We start from the raw sequence: 17,366 nt of genomic DNA, 5'->3' as shown, positions 1-17,366 counted from the left end.
AGCCGGGAGTGGGGAGTCCAATCCCCAATTGGACCGATGTCTGAGCCAATTAGGGGACGCTCCACGAAGTGGCCCAGCCCTCTCCTACCTCGAACACGCTTTAGCCTGGCGGTTGTTTCTCCGGAGGGGGTCCCAACTGTGAGAGAGTTCAGGCTGTGGGACCCCCTCTCCCCCCCCCGAGTGCACAATTTTTGTGCACCAGGCCTCTAGTAAAAGTATAATATGCTAATTAGACTGGATGTCCTCCCAGACAAAGCTGGGGCTGTAGCCACAGGATCGAGGCAGCTGCCCTCGGCTCTGAGGGAGGGATCAAGACAGTCGCTGCGGCTGTGAAGGCCTACTCTTGCATGAATTTCGTGTATTGGGCCTCTAGTATATATGTATGTATATATGTATATATATATGTATATATGTACGTGTACATATATACATATATATATCATTCACAAACTTTACCAATATTTATTCCACTGCCAACTATTATTGTTACCTATTTTAATTCTATCTTTTAAATCCAATAAAACATTATTATTATTGTTTAGTAAAGTCTATAGTCCTTTGATTTACCCACATATTTTCTATTTTTACTCTTTATTCCAGAATCTCAAAGCTTCCATCTGGTATTTTTCTTCTGCTCAAATAATATTCATTAGAATTTCATTTAGTGTGGGTCTCCTGGTAATTTTTATAGTAAATGTTTTAATGGAAGAATATCTGAAAATGTTTATTTCCTCTTCGTTCTTTTTTTAAATATATTTTTATTGATTTCAGAGAGGAAGGGAGAAGGAGAGATAGAAACATCAATGATGAGAGAGAATCATTGATCAGCTGCCTCCTGCATGCCCCCTACTGGGGATCGAGCCCACAACTCAGGCATGTGCCCTTGGCTGGAATCAAACCTGGGACCCTTCAGTCCACAGACTGACGCTCTATCCACTGAACCAAACCAGCTAGGGCTCCTCTTCATTCTTGAAGGGTATTTCTACTAGATGTAGAATCCTAAGTTACCAATTATTCTATTTCAGTACTTTGAATATGTTATTACATTGTTTCCTGCTTCTATTGTCAGCTTAAATTGTTCTCTTTTACAAGAAATCTTTCTGCTGGCTGCCTAAAGATTTTTTCTTTCATCTGAAGCACTTTTACTATGATGTGCAGCCTAGGTGTTGTTTTCTTTATATTCATTTTGCTTTGTTTTAATTTTTACTTGGCTGCACTTTTTGCTCAAGAACTGGTTTCCTTATAGCCGTCTTCTATCCCATAGGTAAAAGTACTCACAAGCTTTGCACTATCTGCTCTGCACCTTCCACATGGAATCTGAAGCATAAGTATGTGCAGGACTCTCCTCTGTATGCTCTAAGTAAGCTAGGCTTTCTCCACTCTACAGAGTTTATCATAATAGTTGAATCACCTTAGCACAGAGCTTGGAGAGACTGAGACAGCCAGAGGTTTGTGCTCAGGTGCCACCATCCTTCCTGAATCTTCTGGATTCTCAGATAAGTTAGGACCTTACTTTTAAAATCCAATCTCCCTGTGCCTTGGCCAGTGTGGCTCAGTTGGAGCAACATCCCATACACCAAAATGTTGTGGGTTTGATTCCCAGTCAGGGCACATATGTAAGTTTCAGGTTTGATCCTCTGTTGGGGCACTTACTGGAGGCAACCAATCGATGTGTCGTGATGTTTCTCTCTCTGAGACCAATATAAACAAACAAACAAATAAAAAATAAAATCAAACCTCCCACAATACACTAGGAAAAAAATACTTGGCTACACATGCAACAAAACTACTATATTAAGATCCCTCATAGGCCAAGAAGAAGAAAAACAAGCAAATATTCACATAATTCAGTAGAAAAATGGGGAAAAGGTATGAACTGATAATTCACAAGAGAGGTAAACATGGTCAATAAACAGAAGAAAAAAAGTTCATTAATCATGATAAAAATACAAATTAAAATTTAAAAAACACCAGACTATAAAAAGTATAATGAACAGTATTGAGGAAAGCCCTGTGAACTATGCGTCACACAGGAAATGTAAACTGGTACATCCCCTCTAGAGGTTATCTGTATCCCATTTAAAATTTTAAGTACTAATTGACACAGATACTAAATTTCTAGAAATTTATCCTATGGAAATAATTAAGAAAATGTTATTGTTCATATCCTAATATTGCTTTCTTTCCTTTCATACCACAGATCAACATCTGACATATTTATTGTTTGTCTTCCCTCCACTAGAATATAAATTTATTGAAAGCAAGGATCTAAACAGTACTTGACACAAACCAAGCATGTGACAAATGTTGGTTGCTGACAGAATGTGCAACATTCTGTAAGGTCTATCTGTAAGAGTTCAAAATTATGGGCTTAAAAAATATCCAATATCCAACAGCAGGGGATTGGTTAAAACAAAGAATTGACATTGACAACTATGTAACCATTAAAAATTGATTTATAAAAAAAGTAAATGTCATGATACTATCACATGACCTCATTTCTGTTAAAAAGGAAAAAGAGAAGTAGACAAAAATATATGCACAGATAAAAGCTAACACAGTATATACAACCAAGATATTATCAGTGGAAATGAGATAAGATTACAGGTGACTTTTTTTCTTTATTTGTGGCTTCCTATATTCTTCAGTTTCTTATATTGAATACAAATCTTTTTTAATAAGAAAAAAATTATTCAAAACAAATTCAAACCAAAACCAAAATTTCATTTCTAGTTCAAATGAGGAAAAGGCAAGTTTACCTTCAGCTTCATCGTCGGAACTCAACTCCTCATCAGAGCATATGTTGAGAATGTTAACCAGCATCTCTGTGACTATAAGATAAAGCAAAATAGCCCTGATTTTAGAAACAATAAATTCATTAAAAAAAAACCCAAATTTAAATAATTAATAAGATACTTTTCCAAAATGATGTGGATATCTAAATAAACATACTTGTCAAACATAAATAAAAATGACTGGTCATTAGGCTATTAAGAGTTAGCTACAGAGTAGCATTATACGTAAACCTCCTGGTTTATATACAATTTGGGGAGATTACTTGTTCCAGTAAAAGTCTGGAGTCTTTGAAGATTCTATTGCATAATTACATGATTTCATTAGACTACTATCCAGAGCCATTTCCTTCACTGATATGCACATGACAAGACTTCCTCCCATTTTGCAAAGAAGTTATGCCACCAGGCCAGGCCTATATCCAACAGGCTTATTTATATTTGCATAGTTTTTTTTTTTGTATAGGTGCACAAATAAAGTTCTAAGGGCAATATTTCCTATTTAAATCTCTTTTATCACTGAAGAAATCACTGAAGGAATGGTATAATGACATGTTATTTTAACATCTTGATCACAGTAGGACAGCTACATTAAGTGGATATGTATAAAAAGAAAAGCATAATCAACTAGAATTGTAATTTAAAAACCAATTACGTGTCATTTTAAAATCTTTATTAAAAAACAAAGAAAATTAGAAAGCATTTTGATAACTTTTAAAAAACATTTCTGAACCATCAGGGGCTCATGCAAATATAAAAGTATGCTAAGATAACTGATAGTCCAGATGCTTTAGTTCTCTTACCTTTTTCCCCAACAAAAGGCAAAGACCACGTGAAAACATCCATAAAGTTTGGAAGCCAGTAGGGATGTGGAGAACAGTTAAACTGCCTGATATTCATGACATTGTTTTCATATTTTAACACAGCAGCTAAAAAGGTAAAAAGCAAGAAAATCTGGCACAGAGGTACATGACATGGCAACTAATATGCATTGTACAGTTGTGCATTTACTACACAGAATTCAATAACTTATTTTCCATTTGTAAATTTAGAACTTAGTATTTAAGGGCAGATGGAAAATCTTAAAGCACTTTATATATAGTTCATTCTTTTTTTTTTAATGGCTATGCTTATTTTTATTATTATTATTATTTTTTGTAAAAACTCACCCAAGGGTATTTTTCCTTTGATCTTTAGAAAGAGTGTAAGGGAGGGGGAGAAAGAGAGAGAGAGAGAAACACCAAGACCAAGGCCGGGGATTAACCAAAGCCAGGGATAGAGCCTGGTACGAGCCCTTGACAGGACTCTTCACTATCCACAGGCCAACACTATCCACTGAGTCAAACTCGCTAGGGCTATATAGTTCATTCTTTTAAGAATAATCCCAAGGAACAAAGTTACATGAAGAGCTCATATTTTATTTATTTACTTATTTATTTAAAAATATATTTCTTATTGATTTTTTTACAGAGAGGAAGGGAGAGGGATAGAGAGTTAGAAACATCCATGAGTGAGAAACATCGATCAGCTGCCTCCTGCACACCCTCTACTGGGGATGTGCCCGCAACCAAGTTACATGCCCTTGACCGGAATCAAACCGGGGACCCTTCAGTCCCCAGGCCGATGCTCTATCCACTGAGCCAAACCGGTTAGGGCTTGAGCTCATATTTTAAGAGTACAAAAGAAACTAAGCTCTGAAACTTCAGAGTCACTGCACAGTAACTACCTATAGAAATCTCAGGTTCCACCTGAGAAAAATTTGCCATAATTTCATAATGTCCCTTTACTAGAGGCCCAGTGCATGAAAATTCGTGCACTTAGGGGAGTGGGGATCCCTCAGCCCGGCCTGTGCCTTCTCGCAGTCTGGGACCCCTCGGGGGATGTCCACCTGCCAGCTGGCAGTCAGACATCCCTCTGGCAGCTCAGTAGCCCTTGGGGGATGTCTGACTGAGGCTTAGGCCCACTCACCTAAGCTGCAGTCGGACATCCTTAGCCTGTCTGACTGCTGGACATCCCTCTCGCAATCGAGGACCGCTGGCTCCTAACCGCTCTCCCCTGCTGGCCTGATCGCCCCTAACCGCTCTGCCTGCCTGCCTGCTCGCCCCTAACCGCTCTCCCCTGCCAGCCTGATTGCCCCTAACCGCTCTCCCCTACTGGCCTGATCTCCCCAGCTACTCTCCCCTGCCGGCCTGATCACCCCTAACTGCTTTGCCTGACTGCCTGATCACCCCTAACTGCCTCTGCCTCGCCCCCCACCACTGTGGCTTTGTCCGGAAGGACATCTGGAAGATGTCCGGTCTAATTAGCTTATTACCCTTTTATTAGTATAGAGATAGATATTCAAAGTAGATACAACTGCAACTCTCCTTTGAGGGCAAACAGTTCTCACTAAATGGACACAGCCTGTTTTGCTTGCCATTAGCCAGAGCCAAAGATTTTATAAATTCTCTGGGAGTTTATAAACATAGCAGAATAATTTACAAGGTTCAAAAGTAGATTCAATAATCTCTACATACAATAAAGTGGATAAAAAGTGCCCATCTTTCCTATATAAGTCAGTATATTGCTAGATTCTGTAAGTGTTTAATATTAACCAGCTCATAAATTTGTACATATACTTTGGTATCAAACTAATTTTTTTATATTTGAAAAGTTTTAATATCCAATTCCTTCATCTTCATCAGCAATGTAATGTCGTTTGTATTATTCTTACTGTGATCATAAATAGAATAGGGTATAACAGCTCTCTAGAAACGACAGATATACGTCATCTCCTGGTTCCTGTTTCTTTCCTTATTATAGAATAGCCAAGTGTTCTCAAATTTACGTTACTGAATGTCTAAAATGTACACCGTAGATTATAAAGAAAAATACATGAACACAGAATCTCTAGCTCTTAAAAACCTAACACTGACTACAATGTACATGTTCCATTATTTTCATGTATATGTATTTTATTTAGGTTACATGAATATACAATTACTCAATAATTGCCTCAGTCTACACAGGAAAAGGGGTGGGAGGTAGGTCTCAACAGTGGATAATTAAAATTAGACCTTAAAAACTGATTTAGGGTATGTTTCCAATGGACACAAAAAATAGAAATAGAAATCTTTAAAAATCATGACTTAAGGGTCTTTCATATAACCAGTGGAGCTAAGAAATACCTATGGATACCAATTAAGTCTAAAGAATATTCAAGAAAGAAACACCACAGTAGAAGAAAGAATAGTTGCCTTTTTCAAGAAAAGAGGCACTTGTACAGGGAGTAACTGAGTGTCACCACAGGTTATTTCAGGTGCCACATTTTTTGCCTTTTACCTAAAAAAATGCTTAAGAAACAACCAAGGGAAATAAGATTGTTTCAAGATAAGATTACCGATTATATCAAAGTGGACAGAAAACTCAGGTAGAATGAATTGTGACTTTAAAAGTTTACTAAAGTAATAACCAAGAACAGAACAAAATTAGAATGAAGCAAAAAGTGAGCTGGCAGTTAGTAGTGATTGCTGCTTTAGGTGGCATGTTTCAGCTTACCATATGATAAACCCATTGGGCAATCAATGTTCTTAATAGTAAGGTAAAAAAAAAAGGAGTGAGAAGGTAAAGTCTTCACAAATATGAAGACCAGAACCACTAAGTGTCCTTGAGGAAGTTTAACAACACAAGCAGTGCATACCATTCATAAGGGAAGAGACAAGAACAAAACCAATCTGCTATATGTTGGAATTATTAGGGGGGGAGGGGGAAGAATTAAAAATGGAATTAGGGAGAAGCAAGACACAGTAGGACACCTAAAACCCAGAAAAGAATGATAAGAAGTAAAAATAAAACAAGGCTGGGAAAGAACTTAAGTCTAAAAAATTGCTTTTTAAAAATGGACAGCAAGTCATTGAAGGATATACTGATAGATGATTGATCCAAATCCAATTTCAATGAGATGTGCCATTTCATAGTTTATTTTTAAATAGAGTAAATGGTAAATATATTGTGGACCTCTTTTAAAGTTCTCTCTCCAAATGCATATACAAAGTATGACTATAAAGTAATGAGACTTAAGAAACCACCAACTACAAACACACAGACCTTATATATCAGGTGAGTGTGGTCCTTTGATGTAATCACACCAGACACAATAACAGTAAAATGCTATAGTATTATAGCAATTTACAGTCTGATGATTTTAATTTCATTTTTATTATTCCAACCTATCTTCAACAACCCTATTTGACAGATATTATAAAGATAAACTGAGGCTCAGGGAAGTGTTGTTCAGTGTGAAGTAAACTTAAATGCAAAGTGAAGTTATCTTGTTAACTGTTAATTTAAAATGAAGCAGGACTAGCCTAGAACTTCTGACTCCTAGCTTAGTGCCTCTTTCAACACACTTTGCTGCCTTACGGTATTTTTAATTCGAAGATGCTGCCATTACTCAAAACGTTTTTGGAACTCCTTTTTGGGAATTGCCTCCAGAGCCATTTTATAAGCAACACAAAGAAAACCAGTCTTATTACCTTATAATCATACCTTGTTTCTGACCCCAAATGGTATCGACTAACTTGAACACTCACCTTACTCATCAGTCTGCACTCCGAATGACTTTTGGCTGTTCCAAAAATCAAATCCACCCTCAAAGGACGAAGATTTCCCATCATTGTGGATATTATCAAAAGAATGTGTCGCAGACGCTGAAGGCAATGCCAAAAGAGGAGTTCCAAAAATGTTTGAACAATGGCAGCATTGTTGGAATAAGTGTATAGCCTCCCCAGGCAACTACTTTCAAGGGACAATACTCACTTGAATATATACATTCTGGAATGTTTGTTTACAAGTTATATTATTTTATAGTCATACTTTATAAACAACAAAATAGTTACAGAGGCATGACGTTTTTAGGTGAACCACAGCCCTGATACAAGGAACTATGACTCATAAAAGTTAAATAAAATTAAAAAGACTTTAAAAGGATAAAGTTTCAGAAGTAGAATTTCTGTGCTGAAAGGCATGTGGATGGCTAATCCTCTTTTTCTATATGGGAAACTGAAGTTTAGAGAGATTATGTGACTTACCTAAAGTGGCACTACTTATTTATTTATTTATTTATTTATTTATTATTTCTTTTTTACAAGAATGTTCACTGTTTTTTATGAAAATGTAGAATCAATCCAATGGTTAAAGAAATCAAATTTTGCATTACAATTAAAATGACAGAATAGAGCTCCACATCTACATGGAAGATCTAAAATACAGTGTTGGTTTTTTAAAAAGTGTCTTTATTTATTTTATTTTCTTTTTAAAATATATTTTATTGATTTTTTACAGAGAGGAAGGGAGATTTTTTACAGAGAGTTAGAAACATCGCTGAGAGAGAAACATCGATCAGCTGCCTCCTGCACACTCCCTACTGGGGATGTGCCCGCAACCAAGGTACCTGCCCTTGACCAGAATCGAACCTGGGACCTTTCAGTTCACAGGCTGATGCTCTATCCAATGAGCCAAACCGGTTAGGGCTGTCTTTACCTTTTAGAGATACATATGACAATTTTTACAGATGAAATTGCATATCTGTTTTGCCTTGTAGTAATTCAGAGGAGTGAGAGGACATGGGAACGGGTTTTAATGAAGTACATGAAGCCATAACTGGTCATTGTTGAAGCTGGGATATGGATACATGGGGGTTCATTACTTGTATACATTTGAGGGCAAAACAGTATGAAAAGAAAGCAAGCTGAAGGATGATATATTCAAAGTTATAGAGTACTTACATAATTTAAAAGCACACAAAACCCTACTTTATATTGCATAGTGATACATACATATGTGTGTGTGTGGTAAAAAGAAATTCATGGGAATGATAAACATCAACTTCAGGAGAGAGAAATGGGATGTGAGATTTATGCAAAGAATTTCAACTGGTTTTGTTATATTTTATTTCTTTAAAAAATTGGAAGCAATTAACACAAAATGTGCAGAGTTAACAAAGGTGGATTGTTGTTAGCTGTTGGTTATGTAATTTATTTTCTGAATCCTTTTCTGAGTGCTTGACATATTTGTTTAAAATAAAATTTTTGGCTACTTACAAAAGATCAACATGCATACTATTTATTATATTAGTTTCTGGAAAGGCTTGGACTAAAGTTAAGATTTTTTTTTCACTTTGGTATAGTATTCATTCTACCTATACCATTCTTCAACCAGAGCAAAGGCAGGTTAATAATACACAAACATTAAAACACCAAATGGTAGTATTTTATTAAGATAATGTTATAAATAAATTAAATTCACTGAAACCAATAATTAATGCTGACGGTTCTAACCTGAACCTGGAATGATTTATTCTTCTTATATTTTGATTCAGTAGCACAAATCACACCTGTTATGATCGGTATTTATACTCTCAAACACCTCAATAAAGGCCCAGAAATCAGAATTTAGGCTCTTGCTTGGCTTAAGAGATGGAAACCAAGCAAGAGCCTAAATTCTAAGTTTCTTGCCTTTATTTCAATTAAAACCTTTTCCTTATTTAAAATTTATACATATTAAAAAAACGCATACACATATATGTTAAAATAGAGCTCACATTTACTCACAAATTCAAACTCAAATATCGCTGGACTCCTTTACCTTTATTGTTATAGACATCTAGGTAATTGGGGGCAGAGAAAATTGTAATGAGTGATGGAAAGCCTGTTGTTTGGCTCTTCCTGTACATTCGATACCTGGAAGAGAGATGACAGCCCATCTGTCCTGATATTAAAGGCAAAAACTCTGCATTGATATTTGGTACAGTTTTAATATAACCTACCCAGCATCTTGGGCTTCATGGGCTCTGATTATCGATAACAAATTATTATTCCGCAAAAAGTCACAAACTGCAGGGTAACTGAAAAAGAAAATTAGAAAACATAAATCCAGAATTAAAACAACTGATTTTTAATAGGAAGGGAATAACTTAGAATGATACGAGTTGATTGTATTTTGAAATTAAGGTATTACATACCACTGAACTTTTATTAATAGCTTAGCAATCATAATTCTGTTTTTCCATTTCACTAATATACCTCATTCTAGATCAGTGGTTCTCAATCTTCCTAATGCCGCGACCCTTTAATACAGTTTCTCATGTTGTGGTGACCCCCGATTTCATTGTTACAAATTGAACATAATTAAAGCATAGTGATTAATCACAAAAACAATATGTAATTATATATGTGTTTTCCGATGGTCTTAGGCGACCCCTGTGAAAAGGTCGTTTGACCCCCAAAGGGGTCTCGACCCACAGGTTGAGAACTGCTGTTCTAGATCAAATATGCAGATACAGTAAGAGACAACCCTAGGTCAGAAACAGCTCCCCTCTTTTAATCTTTTTGTCTTACCCCATGACAATAACACACCAAAACTTTTCTTGCTATTTTGATATGTTAAAAAGTAGCATGGTTGTGTGTGTGTGTGTGTGTGTGTGTGTGTGTGTATTTGTAGGTGCTAAAAACTGAACACTCAATTTTCAAATTGTCAAACTGTTAGAAAAGCTAAAGAACCTACTTATAGCTTCACAGGTAATATCAACACTAAGATAATATAATGCAATAATATTTTAGATGTAAATGCAAATATTACATCCAACCTTATTCTAATTAAAGAATATTTGTCATTCTCAATGACAAATACCTGACAAGAAGAACTAGAGAATACAAAACTATCCTGGAATAATCCAACTGTTAATTACTTAGTTTATGTTTAAATCTTTGTTTTCTTATTGTGCTAATTAGAAAAAATTAACTTTTAAAAGAAGTTGTACATTCACACGGCATAAAATTGAAAGATAAAAAAGGGGATGGTGATCTCCTCTCTACTCCCTACTTCCTTTCAGCTGCCCTGGAAGAGAGAAGCAACCCATGTCCCTGGCTTCCTTGGGTGCACTTTCACAGACACTCTATGCAACTTCAAGCAATTACCCCCACACACATGGACATCACACTCACCCCAACTTCAAGAAATATTATCAGATGGTAAGCAGAGCGCTGCATGTATCTTTTTTTCACTTTAGTGATTATTCTATACCAGTTTACAAAGGGTTGTTTTCTTTTTTCATTTTTTTTAAATTTATTTTTATTGATTTCAGAGAGGAAAGGAGAGGGAGAAAGAGAGATAGAAACATCAACCATGAACAAAAAGAAAAAAAAAGAAACATCAACAATGAGAGAGAATTACTGAGCACTGATCAGCTGCCTCCTGCACGACCCCACTGGGGATCGAGCCTGCAACCCTGACATATGCCCTTGACCGAAATCGAACCCAGAACTCAGTCCACAGGCCAATGCTCCATCCACTGAGCCAAACCTGCCAGGGCTCTTTTTTCATTTTTTAAAAAAAGCTTCACTGTATTGTCTGGTGCATTCCATTGTCTGGATGTACTACAATTTATTTAACTAGTTTCCTACTGAACATTCAGGTTGTTTTAAATCTTTTATAATAAAAAATGAGTAATGAATAACCTTATTACAGGCATTTTACACATTTGCAAGTACAGTGATTCTTCTTATTCTTCTTGCCTATGTTCTGTAAAGTTGCTGCAAAAACTGAATTAGTGAATACTGCTCCCAGGGGAAATACAGAATCAGGGTCCTGTGAGCCTCTGCTCCCAACATTTTCATCAACTGATCAAACTGTTTTATGTGTGTTTCTGAGTAAAGACGCCTTATTTAATATATACTGTTGATTCATGAGCATGGAACTTATAGCCAACAACACCATAATTCATGCCTGAACCAAGCTTAGAGCACACAGGTCTTTTCTCTGTAAGGCACATCACAGCCTTCTGGCACTTAGCAACACTAGACAGCACTTGGGCACTGTGCTTGGAGCTGCTTTTAAACAGCAAAATAACCAATCAAAAACGTGAAAAATGTTAAATACTCCACAAACAGAATACCTGCTTACAGCTACGAGAGCTGAAACAGAAGGCAGAGCAACTCCTAATAATTCTAACCTCAGCGCGAGCACAGGTGGGGTGACAGATTTTTCATCACTCTGCACGCACCCACGTCTGCGAATGACTGTGAAAGTGCTATGAGTATTGATTTTGGGGTTACAAATAAATCACAGCAAGTAGAAAAATTTGCAAATTAGAATTTGTGAATAATAAAGATCAATTATACTAGTACAACCACAGGATTATGATTTTGAAGTAGAACTTCCGGATCAAAGGCCATAGGCATTTATAATTGAGAGATATTGCCAAGTTGACCTTCATAGAAATTGTAGTGATTTCTATTGTATTAATAATACAGAAGTATTTTAAGCAATGTAAAGAAAAGTAAAATTTAAATGATTTCATATTAGTCACTGGTACAGTTGGCGGAAAGAATGTTAAAACTATGGTAAAATTGAGGCTTCTTACTTTTAAAAAATATATTTTTATTGATTTCAGAGAGGAAGGGAGAGGGAGAGACAGATAGAAACATCAATGATGAGAGACAATCATTGATCGGCTGCCTCCTACATGCCTCACACTGGGGATCAAGCCCACAACCCGGGCATGTGCCCTTGACCAGAATAGAACCTGGGACCCTTCAGTCCGCAAGGCCGATGCTCTATCCACTGAGCCAAACCAGCTGGGCATGGCTTCTTACTTTTTGTATGTAGATTCCATTTAATTAGTGTATCATCTTAGGCAATTAACAGATTTTTAGAGGACTATATACATGTATTATTTGTCATAATAAAATATTGCAATAAAAAAAATTTAGATTTCAACCCAGCTGTCATGGCTCAGTGGCTGAGTGCTGACCTATGAATCAGGGGGTCACATTTCCATTCCCAGTCAGGGCACATGCCTGGGTTGTGGGCTTGATCCCTGGTGGGGTGGGTGCAGGAGGCAGCTGATCAATGATTCTCTCTCATCATTGATGTTTCTATCTTTCTCTCCCTCTCCTTTCCTCTCTGAAATCAATATATATATATATATGTATATATAAATTTAGACTTCAAATTTTCCTATATTTCTCTATTATTTTATTTGTTTATTTTTGTTAATCCTCACCTGAGAATATTTTTCCATTGATTTTTTTTTATAGAGAGAGTGGAACTGGGGGGAGAAGAGAGAGAAACATCGATGTGAGACACATCAATTGGTTGCAACCCGACCCATGATTGAGCCTGCAGCCGAGGTACATGCCCTTGACCAGAATCGAATCGAACCCACAGCCCTTCAGTCCGCAGGCCGACACTCTATCCACTGAGCCAAACCAACTAGGGCTATATCTCCCTATTTTTGAGTGGCAACACACAATGAAAGCTTACATATGAGATTTAAGATAACAGCCAACTTCCAGGAATGTCCTGAGTTCACAATGTTCTGTTCTTTTTATATCTTTGCCTATACCAGTAGTTCCAAAAGCTGGAGAGCTTTTTAAAAAAATAAGAGGACTCCCGAATCAAAATGTCTGGGGGAAGAGCCAAGGAGTCTTCATTTTTAAAAAAGTTTATAGATGATGTTTGGCAACAAATTACCTAGATCATTTAGAGTCAGACAACAACATTAAAGTACTGCTCAATCAGGTTTGGTATATTACACTTATCAGGGCATTAAACCTACTAACTATAACCAAAAAAAGAAACAAACAAGAATCGTCTGCCTTCTATTAATCAAAAATTTAAACAGAAGTCTCTATGCTCCATGAATTCAATATATAAAATACTTAAAATAATTTGATTAAACATATTGCCATTTCCTTTCCCAACTTGGTAACTCTGAGGATCAGCTTACCTGTAAAAATAAGAGCACCCCCGGACAGTGTTGTGGGTATAGTGCTCCAAGGTCCTTTCGCTGCCGTAGTCCTCTAAGGGATCAGACCAAAGCAGGTCACACACTGGCCCAAAGGCTGGAGGTTCTTTAAACCTGTCTAACTGGAAGACAAGCAAAAGCCAAAAAAAGAAAAATCATGAAAGCAAAAGAGCTTTTGAAAATTGGTATGGGTGAAAAAACACAAAAATCCTTCCATCCAAGAAAACGAACATTTAACAAATTTAGATACACAATTTCTATCATTTTTTATAACACAGGATCAGGCAAAAGTAGGTTTGTATGAAAAATGATATAATAATTAATAAATAATAATACAAGAATAAATTATTTCATGTACTCACAACTGTAAACCTACTTTTTAATTTTATTCATTGCTTCATTTAAAAATAATTTATTTTTCAATTATAGTTGACATACAATATTATACTAGTTTCAGGTATGTAACATAGTGGTTAGACATTTATATAATTTACAAAGTAATCATTCCAATAAATCTAATATCCATCTGACACCATATATAGTTATCACAATATTATTGACTTATACTGTACTTTACATCCCTATGACTATTTTGCAACAACCAATTTGTACCTCTTAATCCCTTCCCCTTTTTCACACGTCCCCAAATCACTCCTTTCATTTGGTGATCATTGAAATTTCTCTATAAGTTTCTATGAGTTTGTTTCTGTTTTGTTTATTCATGTGTGTTTTTTCAGATTCCACATATAAGTGAAATGATATTTGCCTTTCTTTGTGTGACTTATTTCACTTAGCATAATTCTCTTGAGGTCCATCTATGTTGTTGCAGATGGCAAGATTTCATCCTTGTTTGAAAAAATGTTTTTATTGATTTTTTTTTATGAGAGAGAGGAAGAGAAAGAGATAGAGAGAAACATCGATGAAAGAGAAATGTCATCGATGGGCTGCCTCCTGCACACCTCCTACTGGGGTTTAAGCCCACAACCCGGGCATGTGCCCCAACCAGGAATCGAACTGGTGACCTCTTGTGTTCATGGGTCAATGCTCAACCACTAAGCAACACCAGCCGGGTGGACACAAGATTTCATTCTTTGTGGCTGAGTAATATTCCATTGTATACATGTACCACTTCTTTATCCATTCATCTATTGATGGACACTTAGCTGTAATTTAATGCGGTTGTGAGAGGAGGTAAGTAAGGTGCTTACCTATCCCCTATAAACCTATTTTTGCCCACCCTGCACTTTTTTTTAGATAGATTTTTATTGATTTCAGAGAGGAAGGGAGAGGGAGAGAGAGATAGAAACATCAACGATGAGAATCATTGATTGGCTGCCTCCTGCATGCCTCCTATTGGGGACCAAGCCCGCAACCCAGGCATGTGCCCTTGACTGGAATCCAACCCAGAACCCTTCAGTCCGCAGGCCGATGCTAAGCCAAGCTGGCTAGGGCCCACCCTATATTTTCTAAATAAATATATCTGTTATCTATCCATTCTGTAGAAAAGAACCACTTACATGCGAATGCTAATCTTACAAGTAGTATGCACTTAATTGGAAAGGAAAACCAAACCACGATAGAGATATACTATTATTTAGAAAGACTGTGAGAAGTTCATTTCAACTGCCTAGATGAGCCAATGTAACCATGAGAGCAGGAAGGATTTTACAATGATTCTATTCATTGTTTATCTCATTCCAATAGAGATTTCTTTATTTTAAAGCATGCTAGTTTTATTTTGTTTAAGGTTTTCATCCTATGCAATGGAGGCATTTCTTTTTTTTTTTTAATATATTTTATTGATTTTTTACAGAGAGGAAGGGAGAGAGATAGAGAGTTAGAAACATCGATGAGAGAGAAACATCGACCAGCTGCCTCCTGCACATCTCCCACTGGGGATGTGCCCGCAACCCAGGCACATGCCCCTGACCGGAATCGAACCTGGGACCCTAGAGTCCACAGGCCGATGCTCTATCCACTGAGCCAAACCGGTCTCGGCGGAGGCATTTCAATGTAAGTTACTTAACTTATGTCTTTAGTCATTGCCGCTGTTGTTAAAAGCATAAAAACAAAAACAAACAAAAATCCCAAAAGAAATAACTAGAATAGCTGAGTGCCAAGAACAGAATTTCTACTAAGTGAAATTGATTAATACAATCAATTCAGAACTATTAAATGCTGTTTATTTAAAAAACAATGAAGTAGCAAAAAAGGCAGTGCAGCAGACACGTCTCTTACCCTGAGGGAAGGTAACCAGTTTTATAAACAGAAACATCTTTAATTGTAGTACTTATATGAGAGAGGTGAAAAATAAAAAGGTAGAGGAGAGATGATGGTAATGTAGAACAATATAAGTGAAAAAAAGACTGGTCATCTTTTTTCAATTATGAAGATACAGAATCCTGGAAATAATCACACGTCAGGAAGTGCAACACTTAAACTCTTCATCTAAAAATGTCAATGAATTTCAGAGCTGGAAGTCTTCAGACCTTCCATTCTGACTTCCTCATTTCAGAGAAGAAACTGTGACTATGAGGTTACGTGATTTGGTCAAGCTTACATGATAAATGGCAGGATAGGGATTAGAACCCTGGTTCTCTTCCTTATGCACTGCTACAAAATTTAGTTTCAGGAATATACTAAGAAATGTTATGTTTTTAGTTGGTAAAAGCACAGATTTAATTTAAAATTACAGAAAATTTCTGGAAGATATATAGCAAAATGTCAACCGGAGTTCTCTCTCAATAATTAAATCACAGGTGATTTCCATTTGGTTACTTCTGATGATTTGTATTTAAAAATATTCAGCAATAAACATATTAGTTGACTGCAATAAAAATCAAGATTTAAAAAAATATCTATACTAATAAAAGGGTAATATGCTAATTAGACTGGACATCTTCCAGACAAAGCCACAGTGGCAGGGGCCGAGGCAGAGGCAGTTAGGGGCAATCAGGCCGGCAGGGGAGGGCAGTTAGGGGGCGATCAGGTCGGCAGGCAGAGGTGGTTAGGGGCGATCAGGCAGGCAGGCAGGCGAGCAGTTAGGAGCCAGCGGTCCCGGATTGCGAGAGGGATGTCTGACTGCTGGTTTAGGACCGGCAGTGGGACATCCCTCAAGGGGTCCCAGATTGGAGAGGGTGCAGGTCGGGTTGGGGGACCCCCACCCTATGCACAAATTTCGTGCACTGGGCCTCTAGTATATGTATGTGTGTATATATACATATATATATATATATATATATATATATATATGTATATATACACACACATGCATATATATATATATATATATTGTGTGTGTGTGTGTGTGTGTGTATATATATATATATATATATATATATATATAACACCCATGAGAATAATGAAAGATTACTTACTTTACTAATGTCATCTAAACAAGTAATTTCAGGTGACATCCCTCCATGTACACACAGAAACTGCTGATTTAAGAGGGCCGCGAGAGGGAGACAGTCAAATGTATCCATACACGCATCATACACCTGTTCAGAATATTTGATTTGACCTATCAAAAAAGGAAAAACAGTCAGAGGAAGAAAAGCTAAAATTTATCACATATCAAAAAGGATATATAGGTCAGAAGATTTATGAAGTTACTTCAAAACCATTTATCTCAGGCATATTTGAAAACACAATCATCTTTGTAAAGATGTTTGAAAAGTTGTGGATAAAGAGTAAACAAACTCTCTCTACTTCTTTAAAGACAAGGGTGACCTTGGATTAACTTTCTAGCTCTGTTGCTCTGCAAAGCTAAGGTGAATATCAGCTGT

The 17,366-nt window shown here is 36.6% G+C and overlaps 1 protein-coding gene across 3 annotated transcripts in view; it reads right to left on the bottom strand.

The window, feature by feature from the left end:
* Positions 1 to 17,366, bottom strand: part of PPP3CC (protein phosphatase 3 catalytic subunit gamma) — a 67,393-nt gene that overhangs the window by 21,352 nt on the left and 28,675 nt on the right. For all 3 annotated transcript variants that reach the window (XM_023764317.1, XM_023764319.1, XM_023764318.1), the window contains exons 4-9: positions 16,956 to 17,101; positions 13,561 to 13,700; positions 9,598 to 9,675; positions 9,417 to 9,511; positions 3,596 to 3,721; positions 2,760 to 2,831 (exon numbers count right to left, since the gene is read on the bottom strand). In XM_023764317.1, coding sequence (XP_023620085.1) covers positions 2,760 to 2,831; positions 3,596 to 3,721; positions 9,417 to 9,511; positions 9,598 to 9,675; positions 13,561 to 13,700; positions 16,956 to 17,101 — 657 coding nt within the window. The remainder of the gene's footprint in view (positions 1 to 2,759; positions 2,832 to 3,595; positions 3,722 to 9,416; positions 9,512 to 9,597; positions 9,676 to 13,560; positions 13,701 to 16,955; positions 17,102 to 17,366) is intronic.

The sequence above is a fragment of the Myotis lucifugus genome, unplaced genomic scaffold, assembly GCF_000147115.1.
Source record: "Myotis lucifugus unplaced genomic scaffold, Myoluc2.0 scaffold_328, whole genome shotgun sequence".
Taxonomy (NCBI): Eukaryota; Metazoa; Chordata; class Mammalia; order Chiroptera; family Vespertilionidae; genus Myotis; species Myotis lucifugus.
Note: the sequence above shows the minus strand (reverse complement) of the source record. Positions and strands in the feature narration are given on the sequence as shown.